Source organism: Nilaparvata lugens, chromosome X (assembly GCF_014356525.2).
Source record: "Nilaparvata lugens isolate BPH chromosome X, ASM1435652v1, whole genome shotgun sequence".
Classification (NCBI taxonomy): domain Eukaryota; kingdom Metazoa; phylum Arthropoda; class Insecta; order Hemiptera; family Delphacidae; genus Nilaparvata; species Nilaparvata lugens.
Genome location: NC_052518.1, coordinates 89,356,323 through 89,370,510, shown reverse-complemented (window position 1 = coordinate 89,370,510; position 14,188 = coordinate 89,356,323). Strand labels below are relative to the sequence as shown.

Below are 14,188 nucleotides of genomic sequence, written 5' to 3'. Positions count from 1 at the left end.
TTATATTTTCTCTATGATATTAGTTAAATAGAATATGAACTCCCACAATAGGCCTTGGCCTATGTGAACCATGGGGTCAAGATTTCTCAATTAATAATTCAATTATTCCATTCAAGTGCCATCAACTCATTATTAATTTACGCTTGCAAACTTCATGATCTGCAAATAATATTGTGTGGCTCACAATAATATATTTAATAATAGCCTATCATTATATCCAAAATAATAATTAAGAGCACTTTTCACAACTCACAATTTCAGAGCTCTACTGATGTAGAGCTCATTTCCACAGTGATTGGAAAATCTTTAAAAACACAATAATAATGTACCCTTGATTGTTTTCAACATTTTCCTCAGTATAATGTTATGACGTTTGTTTATCCATTGAATCTATGCTGTATGCAGTAACAACATCAATTCAACATAAATATTACATGCTTTCATATGGCATGTTTGTTTATCCTCTGGGTTCTATTGTGAGATCCACGTTATACCATATTCAGAATTATTCAGAATTGTTCAGAATTATATTCAGAATTGGTTCGCTACGGTATATCTGTCTATCAATAGACAAAGCAGATACCTAGCTCAATCTTTTTCATATTGTGCTCATTGCCAAATCGTTATTGTTTATGGGCTATGAAGAAATAAAATGAACTACAATGATATGTAATATCAATTAAGGAAATCTATAATTAAATAATGGAAAGAAATATTCTCTTGATGCATATGATGGATTTCAAATGCCTATAATTGATCATTATTAACGAGAATCAACAAACATATCGGGATGACCATCACACGCAGCCATCTACCAAATAGAAGGCGGTGGGAAGAAGAAACTTGGCAACTATACAGTCCCATCATTTAGTCCAATATAGGTTTATACACTTCCTAGCTTGAAGAACCAGCCTGAATACAGAACAGAGTCTGACTTAGAAACATCGGAATCGAAATTGGTTCTGAAAATGTTACTCTAGTATACATTACCGGTAACGCCTTGTTCCATTTGAAACTGAGTTTACAATCGATTGGATTATTTCAAATTTCAGGAGATATCTGGAAGTCGTATACCAATAATGATGTGTGGAAATAAAGTGGACGTAAGGGAAGAGGCCAAGGCGGAGGGTCTAAGATGTATAACAGAGGAGCAAGGAATGAAATTGGCAGCACAGTATGGAAGTCTGTTTGTAGAGACAAGTTCAAAAACAGGCCAAAACATTGCTGATTCTCTATTTGCACTAACAAGGTGAGTAATACATCAATTTTGTAATAACAGATTAATCATATTATGTGATAGTATTCATTTGTCGGTTTTTGGAAAATAAGAGTAAAAAAACAGGCCAAAACATTTCTCATGCTCTATTTGCACTAACAGGTGAGAAATACATTCATTTTTTTAATAGCAGATCAGTCAATACTTTTACAATAGCCTAGCCAAAACATTTCTCATGCTCTATTTGCACTTACAGGTGAGAAATACATTCATTTTTTAATAGCAGATCAGTCAATACTTTTACTATAGCCTACTTCAATTTGTGACAATACTTTTCTCCAGTGAATGGGAATTAATAGCAATAAAATAAATTATAAATGAGTGCAAATTTCTATTTTTGGCCTATATACTTGTTAGTGTATAACTGATAGTGTCTATTCTACTATATAATCCATTAATATAGATATATAAGCTGGATTTTCATAGGAGTAAAATTGTACAATTTCTTGCCACTATCTATTAGAAGCCATTCTTGTATGGGTTTCAAAAAAAACTGTTAAATTTATCCTGCAGCAAGAATGCATTTATACAGTGGCTGATTTTTATGGAATTGACTTTTGTATGTATGAATTGTGAAAATGGTTTTATAAATTACTTTATATTGTGAAATTGTATTGTTTTTATGCTTGAAATGTTGTATAATATGTATATGACGATTGACCATACATTTTGTTGAATGTCTTATATGTCAATTAAGAAATTTCTATTTCTATTTCTATTATGTTCAAGCAAAAATGCTGAAAAATGAAAAACTATAAAATTACTTCAATTTCTTTATAACATAGAATTAATTATAGTACCCTTTGAAATTAATTAATTTCAAAGGGTACTATAATTCTATTTTATAAATACAAGAAAGTAGCTCTGAATTCATATATTTTAAGAAGATACTTCAATATCATTGAAAATTTTGAATTTGAATGTAAAAAATAGCTGGCAGGGTTGTTTTACTCGCAAACAGGATGCTCTTAGAAACCGAGGAAACAATCCCATAGATAGGCAGGCTCGTTCCGCGAGCTTGTGCATTTCAAATCAAATCGAAAAAAAATAATTTTCATGAACAATGGGACAATACAATTTAATTTGGACCTCCCAGTTAAAATCTTCTCTCGTTACCCCTCATTTCTTCTAAAGCCGTCATTTTCAAGTGAAATTTGATAGGTACCGTACCAAATTCATTATGCTAACTTCACATTAAAAACCATTACCGTATATCATTATAGGACTCAAACCCCTTCACTAATCTTCATTAGAACTGTGATCTGCGATTATTATCGTGTATGTGATTATTTTTGTGACTTTTTCATTTTTTTACAGGGAAATGCTGACGAGAGAAGATGTCGAAGTGAAAACTTCAGCTTTGCAAGTGATCCCTGGTGAAAAAAATCGATCTTGTTGCAGCAAAAAATGAACATATTAAAGTTTATAAAATGATTTGAATACAGTATTCAGCTGTTTGGATTTTTAAATTATTTTTGTTGGAAATAATAATTTTAATCTCTCAACTTTTATTTTCGATTGAATTATATAATTTATAAGATTACCGTAATCATATAAGCTAACAACGTACTGTACACTTTCTTAAAATCTCGATCATTGACATGGCTTATTGTATACCTGTTTGGAAAAACCGAATTTGTTGAATTATCTCATTCCAACTGAGTAATTATTTTCAATCTTTTGTGATATATTATTGTAATAAATTAAAAATAATTGCTTGAATTATTCAACCAATGACACTTATAGGGTAGCCTATTCAACAAGCTCTTTCAATCTAATTGCCCTCAGTTTGTGAAGCGAATCAACATTGTGCTATCACAACAGAGGCAGAGAAAATCAGATTATCTGTTAATGATTTCTCAATCTTTTGTAGTTATCAATAGTCTCGTAAGTTTCACTTTTGACTTCAAATACAGTTGTTGGTGAGATGTAGTGATATTTATCCACAATGAAACATTGGAATGCTGTCTTGAAATATTATGTGTTCATTGGAATATTACATAGGTAGCCTATATGTTTCAATACCTATGGTGTCATCTTCAGTGTGAAAATTCCTTGTTTTGGATTAAAAGTTTTGAATTTTCACACTGAAGATGATACGGTACCCTATAGGTGTTGAAACATGTAGGCCAATGTAATTTTCAGATAATTCATTATATTTCTAGAAAACATTCCAGTGTTCTATTATTTTACTTTTGCTTCACGTAAATGAGGGAATTTGAAATCCAATTTTTGTTCCGCTATCACTTTTAGCAACCCAACTACCCATTATTCAGCTACTAAATAGTTGAACAATCTTATAAACTTCCTTCTTTCACTTGAGGCTCGAGTAGTAGGCCTACCGTAATCCATTTGTGAATAAATATTGACAATAACCTTCATCAATCAACTCTAAATTTACAACATATTTTTGGCACAGATGAATATTTCTTTAGCCAACTAAATTGACTCACCCTTTTAATGATATACCGTAGGCTAACTAACAGTATAACTGGTAGACCTATAATTAATTGCATGCAGTATTGATACAACTTATATAGTACTCAACTACAGCACTACTGTACTTGAATTTTAAAATTTATAAGATGGAGAAATTAGCTCTCCATTGACTATAATGATGATGACATCACTGAGGAATATGTAGTAGAATATGTAGCCAGTCATTTGAATAGTGAAATATATGGCCAGTAAGGACATGACTGTGAAATACACTATTGGTAGCAGATTGCCTTGACCCTAGTCTGAACCTACTATCACCAATAACCTAATTTCATTGTGCAGTGGCTACAGACACGTCAATGGACTCAAATGGTTACTGTTACAGTGATGTCACTGAGGTAGTGAAATATGAAGCTGATGAATTCATGGATGTATCCAACACATTGGGCTCTATCTCCAGCCCACTCACCCATTAAAATTTGGCAACAGACACTCCATTGAGTATAATAATGATGACTCCACTGGGGTAGTGAATGATGAAGCCAGTCACTGGAGTTCATGAAAAATATATGGCCAGTGACATAATGACTGTTATACACAATTCCTAGCAAATTTCCATGATAATGGCCAGTGCTCACTTACCCAATACCTTCATTTCATTGTGCAGTGGCTACAGACATGGAAATTAACACTTCATTGAGTATTCCAATGTTGACATCAGTTGAGTAGTGAATTATGAAGCTAGTCACTTGAGTAGTTGAATATATGGTCAGTGAAGACATGACTGTGTCATCCAGAATTGGTAGCCAATATTGCCACAACTTAAGTCAGATCCTATGGCTATATTCAACACATTTGTCAGATGATGGTAGTGTCTCTAGCCACAGCCTACTAACCCATTATGATTAACATTATTTCATTGTGCAGTGACCACACACACAGTATTTGACTCTCCCTCGAGGCTCGAGTACAATATGGTGACATCAATGGAGTTGAATATGTGGCTGTGTTCAACACAATTATAGTGATGTTCACATTATAATGACAGTGAAGAGAGATAGGAGAACAACATTGCTGCTCCTCAGTCTTGTCAATGCCTTGTATAGATGGTACCGGTAGCTCATACAGGTTTATTGATGTAATATTAACTGTCTATTCTCGTTTAAAATAATCAATTACATTTTACTATTCAATAAATTATCTTTTTTCAATAATTTAATAATCACTTTCTGCTATTAAAAAGAATGACTGGCATTCAGAGATTTTTTCATGGCTGATTGCCATGCCTTTAGCCACTGTACACAATTGACCTTACTACATAGTGAAAAGACTAAAGCAATGGGAATCATCATTGGGATCCTGACAAATCACAGAGTTCAAACAGTGGTACACATTTGGCAGCTGACTGCCATGGCTTTAGCTACAGTACACCATCATTCATCTTACTCCATAGTGACTACAGCAACGGCAATAATCACCATTGGAATCATCTGTGACATTACAGAGTACTGTGTGTAGCCAGTAGTACACATTCGTCAGCTGGTTGCCGTGACTCTAGCTACAGCCTACTTACCCATAAACTCTCTCATTGTGCAGTATGTGTTCATTGGAATATTACATAGGTAGCCTATATGTTTCAATACCTATGGTGTCATCTTCAGTGTGAAAATTCCTTGTTTTGGATTAAAAGTTTTGAATTTTCACACTGAAGATGATACGGTACCCTATAGGTGTTGAAACATGTAGGCCAATGTAATTTTCAGATAATTCATTATATTTCTAGAAAACATTCCAGTGTTCTATTATTTTACTTTTGCTTCACGTAAATGAGGGAATTTGAAATCCAATTTTTGTTCCGCTATCACTTTTAGCAACCCAACTACCCATTATTCAGCTACTAAATAGTTGAACAATCTTATAAACTTCCTTCTTTCACTTGAGGCTCGAGTAGTAGGCCTACCGTAATCCATTTGTGAATAAATATTTGACAATAACCTTCATCAATCAACTCTAAATTTACAACATATTTTTGGCACAGATGAATATTTCTTTAGCCAACTAAATTGACTCACCCTTTTAATGATATACCGTAGGCTAACTAACAGTATAACTGGTAGACCTATAATTAATTGCATGCAGTATTGATACAACTTATATAGTACTCAACTACAGCACTACTGTACTTGAATTTTAAAATTTATAAGATGGAGAAATTAGCTCTCCATTGACTATAATGATGATGACATCACTGAGGAATATGTAGTAGAATATGTAGCCAGTCATTTGAATAGTGAAATATATGGCCAGTAAGGACATGACTGTGAAATACACTATTGGTAGCAGATTGCCTTGACCCTAGTCTGAACCTACTATCACCAATAACCTAATTTCATTGTGCAGTGGCTACAGACACGTCAATGGACTCAAATGGTTACTGTTACAGTGATGTCACTGAGGTAGTGAAATATGAAGCTGATGAATTCATGGATGTATCCAACACATTGGGCTCTATCTCCAGCCCACTCACCCATTAAAATTTGGCAACAGACACTCCATTGAGTATAATAATGATGACTCCACTGGGGTAGTGAATGATGAAGCCAGTCACTGGAGTTCATGAAAAATATATGGCCAGTGACATAATGACTGTTATACACAATTCCTAGCAAATTTCCATGATAATGGCCAGTGCTCACTTACTCAATACCTTCATTTCATTGTGCAGTGGCTACAGACATGGAAATTAACACTTCATTGAGTATTCCAATGTTGACATCAGTTGAGTAGTGAATTATGAAGCTAGTCACTTGAGTAGTTGAATATATGGTCAGTGAAGACATGACTGTGTCATCCAGAATTGGTAGCCAATATTGCCACAACTTAAGTCAGATCCTATGGCTATATTCAACACATTTGTCAGATGATGGTAGTGTCTCTAGCCACAGCCTACTAACCCATTATGATTAACATTATTTCATTGTGCAGTGACCACACACACAGTATTTGACTCTCCCTCGAGGCTCGAGTACAATATGGTGACATCAATGGAGTTGAATATGTGGCTGTGTTCAACACAATTATAGTGATGTTCACATTATAATGACAGTGAAGAGAGATAGGAGAACAACATTGCTGCTCCTCAGTCTTGTCAATGCCTTGTATAGATGGTACCGGTAGCTCATACAGGTTTATTGATGTAATATTAACTGTCTATTCTCGTTTAAAATAATCAATTACATTTTACTATTCAATAAATTATTTTTTTTCAATAATTTAATAATCACTTTCTGCTATTAAAAAGAATGACTGGCATTCAGAGATTTTTTCATGGCTGATTGCCATGCCTTTAGCCACTGTACACAATTGACCTTACTACATAGTGAAAAGACTAAAGCAATGGGAATCATCATTGGGATCCTGACAAATCACAGAGTTCAAACAGTGGTACACATTTGGCAGCTGACTGCCATGGCTTTAGCTACAGTACACCATCATTCATCTTACTCCATAGTGACTACAGCAACGGCAATAATCACCATTGGAATCATCTGTGACATTACAGAGTACTGTGTGTAGCCAGTAGTACACATTCGTCAGCTGGTTGCCGTGACTCTAGCTACAGCCTACTTACCCATAAACTCTCTCATTGTGCAGTGGCTACAGACATGGCAATTGGCTATCCATCACGTATAATGATGGTGATGTCACTGTAGTAGTGAGAAATATATGGTCACTGTTCATAGCAGTATGCCGTGATTCTCATTATGTAATTATAAACTCTCTCATTTAGTTGGCAGCCATCTCAAACTGGCATCTATCTATCCAAATGAGATGTCTTAAAAAACTGTTTATATCTCGGCTGCCGTAGGTCAGATTTCTTTGGAAACAATACCATTCGATTCAAAAGGTTTTGAAGAATAAGCTCAACTGAACTAAAGTATTTTATTATCTACTACCACTCTAATATACTATCTGTTCCAAGTGTGTTCATGATCAACTGATTACAGTCTAGTTAAATTTGTGTAATGACCAACTTCATTCGTGCATTTGTGTTCCTTTGTTGTTAGTTGTAAAAATGAGCGAATGATCAAATAGTAGTGACATTCGTGGGTGTTTATTAACTTAGATGACGGTGAAGAAAATTATTTTATTGTAGAAGATGTAGACAGTTTAGATGATAATTCAAGTGATAGTGAAAGTGTTGTTTTGGAAGCTACTGTACCAAACATTCAAGATGTAGGATTAGTTGTAGTAGCTAATAATGAGACAGAAGTGGGCTTAGCTAATAATAATAAACATCCTAATAAGCCTATACTTCCTGCTACAAACACCTCTAATTGGATTAGAGTAAATCCACCCGAAGTTGAGTCCGATGTTGGGCCCAAAACGGATCTTTGTGGAACGCCGTATTTAACTGTTGTCAGCTCACTATCACAACCTGAAATAGACACATACTGCTTTCTATCCATCAAGTAGGATTTTAACCACATGTTGGTAACACCACGGACAGCAACATGAAGCTTATTCAACAAGGTGCTGTGTTCAACTGTGTTGAAAGCTTTTCAGATGTCCAAAAATAGACCAGATGTTCTATTTCTATGTGGTGTGTTGATGCTGTGATAAATATCTGACAAAAACTTATATAATGCCTGTTCTGTGTTCAAGCCCTCCTGAAATCCAAATTGGTTTCTATTAAAATAGTTCATTAATAGTTTCTATTATTGAAAAAGCTCATTAATCTTTTCTTAAAAAGTTTCTCTAGAATTTTTGAGAACACTGAAAGCAGTGAGATGGGTCTATAATTTGAAATTTCTCTATTCGATCCACTCTTAAAAATAGGTATTACCTTAGCTGTTTTTAGATTTGATGGGAAATGGCCATTCAAAAAGCTGTCATTAAAAATGTGACACAGAACCGGAACAATAGCGTAAGCTATATATTTTATTAAAATGGAGGAAATATTATCAGGAACGGAGATTTTCCATTTTTCAATTTATTTATTTCAGTTAGTAGTTCTTGATAGCTAATAGGATTTAAGAAAAAAGAATTTTCGATAATATAACTTTTAAATTTTCTATCATAATTCTCTCTCATGGATTCATCTGGGTCATGTATGGAAGAAACTATTTCATCAGATATATTTATGAAGTATTCATTGAATTTGTTAGCTAAAACGTTTCCATCTATTATTAGACTATCTCCACAATGCAGATGGATCAACTTTCGTTTGGAAACTGATTTACTGCAATGATTATTTATAATTTCCCATTGTTTTTTTACAGGAAAAGTATTCAAGTTGGAGTAAAATTTAATCTTTTGATTTTTTATCAATTTATTGATGTTATTTTTTGCAGCCAAGTACTTAAATTTTAATCTCTCGTTTTGGGGGGATTTTCTTTGCGCTTTATAGAGTTTATCTCTATGCTCAATTGCGAGGCAGATCCCATCTGTCATCCACGGTTTCAGACGCGTAATATTTTTGACAAGCATCTGGCGTGAACGAGTGCACTGCTTTATATACGCCAGCAGACTATCCATGAACACAGAAAGCTTATCATCAACACTGTCACAAGCATATAAGTCAGACCAATCATGCTCCATCAACAAGTCCGTCAATTTTTTGACGTCGATGATATCTTTTACTATGGGAGTAGCATGACCGGTCCTGTCTCCAGACACAGACAATGAAGCCGATATAGCTCTATGATCAGTAATCAGCGATTCAATGACTGCACTCTGAATTATTTTCCTGTTAAACTTGGATTTATAAAAGATGTGATCAATGCAACTTGAGCTAAGGTTTGTTACACGAGTATCTACATCTATCAGTGATTGGTAGCCATTGAAATGCATGATTTCCATATAATCAAAAGCTCCAGCACTACTCAAGTCATTTATATTAATGTTGATGTCTCCAAGAATCATTGAGTCACCTTCATATCCTAGATTCTCCAAAAAATGGCTCAAACTATTTAGGAAAGAGGACTATTTAGAAGGAGGACACATTAAACAAGAAGAAACCTCAGAAGGAGGAAGAAGAGGAGGCACCTCAGAAGGAGGCACGGGTCACACCTCAGAAGGAGGCACAGGTCACATCGCAGAAGGAGGACACATTACACAGGAAGAAACCACAGAAGGAGGGAAAAGAGAAGACACCTCAAAAGGAGGATGCACCACGCAGGAAATATCCTCAGGAGGAGGAGAAAATTTTAGATATTCAAAAACATTTGATTGAACATTGGCAAGGCTTGTCTCTCCCAGCCGGGAAAAAGGGATTTTATTGGAGGCCTAGCCCGGATTTTGTAAATGCAATTGACGCTCCAGGAGCTATGAAGCTGGGAGTCATGAAAAATGGCCACAATTTGACCAGTACACGCATATAAACAACTGTCAAATTATAATCTCGAACACATGCAGCTTCGATGCAGAATGTCAAATATTTGCATCTGCATATTCGGATAGTCCCCTCTATAGGAAATCCCTGGAGACATGTAACATAAGAAACACCATTCTCGAGGTCGCAATATGTATTGTTAAGAAGAGTGTTTGCAGTGAAGCATACAAGAAAAGAGCACTTGTCATTGCCGCCTTCAAGAAAAAGGATTTGCTCAAGGGAGGAATTCTTAGAATTGAATGTTCAATGGACTGTTCATCCCTCCTTAGAACTCTTCAAATGCCAGCTTCAATTGAAGAGGTTTATAATTGCTCATCACCGTACTGCCCTCAGCAATTTTTATAAACTGACGATGGTGTGATCACCGAAACTAGCAGTTACAATTTGTATTCTTGCTTTATTATTTTATTGATTTTAAAGGGTACTATAATTTATTCTATTCTATAGATTCTATAAGATTGAACGGAGCTTGACAAACACATATGATCATCATGTGAATGATAAGTTATATTCAGTGGATTTGACAAGTGGATTTTTTATTGCATGCATTAAACAGATGTCTGGCCGTATATATTTCTATAAGGTAGGGTTTCAATATTTTTTAAGATGCGTGCCCATCAGTATCAATATTCTCACATTTGAAAATTTAAAGGTGATTGAAAATAAAATAAAAACATATTAAATGAACTAAATAATGCTAAAGAGACTATAATATTCTTGATTGAAAAATAATAATTTTAAAATAGTTGAGAAATATTTTTATGAGAAGGAAAGATTATCACGAAAATGAATAAATCATCATATGGGATACAAATTCAAACGTGTACTGAGTTTATTTTATAAGTGAGTTTTTGATCTTGGAGAAAACAAATAACAGTTTTTAAGAGTAAATTACTGAATCAACTAGAACAGGTGACATCAGATACTTGTGGATGAGAAAACTGCGTGAGGTCTACTGTTCACAGAACTACTAGTATATAGGATACAAAACAACAATTAATGTTTTTTAACTAATAAGGAAGATTTCTGATAGAATATACAAGAAGATTTTTAAAAAATCAGGCGTTTATAAACTGGAATATAGCCTAGTAATTGTGAAAAATTTTACATTGGTCAGACACATCAATGTTTTCAAAATAGGTTCAATGAACATATTCAGGCTTTAAAATTAAAAAATACTACTCATAAATCGGCTTTTGATGAACATTTAATTGGAACTAATCATAGTTATATCGATATGAATTCTAATATGACAATATTAAGCTTTGGTAATGAGAGTAATAAATTGAATGTGAAAGAAGAATTTTATATCTATAAAACTGCAAAATAAAATAGGAATAAAATTAATACGATTCAATTAGACTTAAATAATCCCATTTTTGATGAGTTTTGATGATCCCAATTTTGAATCGCAAAATTTGAAAGTGGTATAATATGATAGCTGTAGACTTATTACATCGATTTCCATCAAATTTTTATGGAATACACCTTGCCTACGGGTGGCAAGGGAACTGGTAACCTACAACCTTTCCCCCCCGCTGACGGCGTGATTATCGAGCCCAAAATTCAAATGTGGTATCATATGATAGCTGAGGGATTGTTTCATCGAATTCCATCAAACTTTTCTTGGATACACCTTCCCTGGGGGCGGCAAGGGACCTAGTTACCTACTACCCTTCCCCCCACTGGCGGCGTGATTATCGAGCCCGAAATTAAAAAGTATTGTAATATGATAGCTGTAGACTTTTTACATCGATTTCCATAATTTTTTTCCTGAATACACCTTTCCTGGGGGCGGCAAGGGACCTGGTTACCTACAACCCTTCCCCCCCGCTGACGGCGTGATTATCAAGCCTGAAATTCGAAAATGGTATCATATGATAGCTGTAGACTTGTTACATCAATTTCCATCAAACTTTCATGGAATACACCCTCCCTGGGGGCGGCAAAGGACCTGGTTACCTACAACCCTTCCCTCCCGCTGACGGCGTGATTATTGAGCCCGAAAAATATAAGTGGTATAATATAATAGCTGTAGACTTGTTCCATCGGTTTACATGAATTTTTCTTGTATACACCTTTCCTGGGGGCGGCAAAGGACCTGGTTACCCACAACCCTTCCCCCCCGCCGACGGCGTGATTATTGAGCTCAAAATGTAAAGTGGTATCATATGATAGCTGTAGACTTGTTACATCGATTTCCATCAGATTTTCCATGAATACACAAACCCTGGGGGCGGCAAGGCACCTGGTTACCTACAACCCTTCACCCCCACTGACGACGCGATCATTGAGCCCGAAATTGAAAAGTGGTATTATATGAAAGCTGTAGAGTTGTTCCATCGACTTCCATCAAACTTTTCTTGGATAAACCTTCCCTGGGGGCAGCAAGGGACGTTGTTACCTACAATCCTGCCCTCCCGCTGACGTCGTGATTATTGATCCCAACATTTGAAAGTAGTATCATATGACAGCTGTCGACTTGTTCCATCGAATTATTATGAAATAGAACTTCCCTGACGGCTGCAAATGACCTGGTTACCTACAACCCTTCCCCCCCACTGACAGCCTGATCATCAACCCAAAATTTGTTGAGAGAATCATATGACAGCTGTGGACTTGTTCCATCGATTTCCATCAAATTATTTCAAGATACAACTTCCCTTGGGGAGGCAGGTGATGTGGTTACCTACAACCCTTCCACCCCGCTGACGGCGTGATTATCGAGCCCAAAATTTGAAAATGGTATAATATGATAGTTGTGGACTTGTTACATCAATTTCCATCGGTTTTTCCATGAATAAACATACCCTTGGGGCGGCAAGGGACCTGGTTACCTACAGCCCTTCCCCCCCCCCCGCTGACATCGTGATTATAGAGCCCAAAATTCAAAAATGGTATCATATGATAGCTGTATACTTGTTACATGGTTTTCCATCAGATTTTCCATGAATACACATACCCTGGGGGTGGCAAGGGACCTGGTTACCAACAACCCTTCCCCCCCACTGACGGCGTGATTATCGAGCCCAAAATTCGAAAATGGTATCATATGATAGCTGTAGACTTGTTACATTGATTTCCATCAAACGTTTCTTGAATACACCTTTCATGGGGCGGCAAGGGACCTGGTTACCTACAACCCTTCTCCCCAACTGACGGCGTGATTATCCAGCCCGAAATTCGAAGATGGTATCATATGATAGCTGTGGACTTGTTACATTGATTTCCATCAGATTTTCCATGAATACACATACCCTGGGGGTGGCAAGGGACCTGGTTACCAACAACCCTTCCCCCCTACTGACGGCGTGATTATCGAGCCCAAAATTCGAAAATGGTATCATATGATAGCTGTAGACTTGTTACATCGATTTCCATCGAACGTTTCATGGATACACCTTCCCTGGAGACAGCAAGGGACCTTGTTACCTACAACCCTTCCCTCCCGCTGATGGCGTGATTATTGAGCCCGATATTTGAAAGTGGTATTATATGATAGATGTAGACTTGTTACATCGATTTCCATAAATTTTTTCCTGATGGCGTGATTATTGAGCCCAAAATTTGAAAGTGGTATCATATGATACCTGTAGACTTGTTACATCGATTTCCATCAGATTTTTCTTGAATACACTTTTCATGAGGGTGGCAAGGGGCCTGGTTACCTACAACCCTTCACTCCCGCTAACGACATGATTATTGAGCCCAAAATTTGAAAATGGTATCAGATGATAGCTATAGAATTATTACATCGATATCCATCGGATTTTTCTTGAATCAACATAACCTGTGGGTGGCAAGGGAACTGGTTACCTACAACCCTTCCCCCCCGCTGACGGCGTGATTATCGAGCCCAACATTTGAAAGTGGTATAATGTAATAGCTGTAGACTTGTTCCATCGACTGCCATCAAACTTTTCTTGGATAAACCTTTTCTGGGGGCGGCAAGAGACGTTGTTACCTACAATCCTGCCCTCCCGCTGACATCGTGATTATTGAGCCCAACATTTGAAAGTAGTATCATATGAAAGCTGTGGACTTGTTACATCGATTTCCATCAGATTTATCATGGATAC

The 14,188-nt window shown here is 36.0% G+C and overlaps 1 protein-coding gene across 1 annotated transcript in view; it reads left to right on the top strand.

The window, feature by feature from the left end:
• The window catches only part of LOC111048995 (ras and EF-hand domain-containing protein homolog), a 33,736-nt gene extending 30,951 nt beyond the window's left edge, over positions 1-2,785 (top strand). Inside the window, exons 13-14 of the mRNA XM_022334987.2 lie at positions 1,053-1,249; positions 2,594-2,785. Coding sequence (XP_022190679.2) covers positions 1,053-1,249; positions 2,594-2,687 — 291 coding nt within the window. The 3' untranslated portion in view covers positions 2,688-2,785. The remainder of the gene's footprint in view (positions 1-1,052; positions 1,250-2,593) is intronic.
• Positions 2,786-14,188: the final 11,403 nt, after the last annotated feature.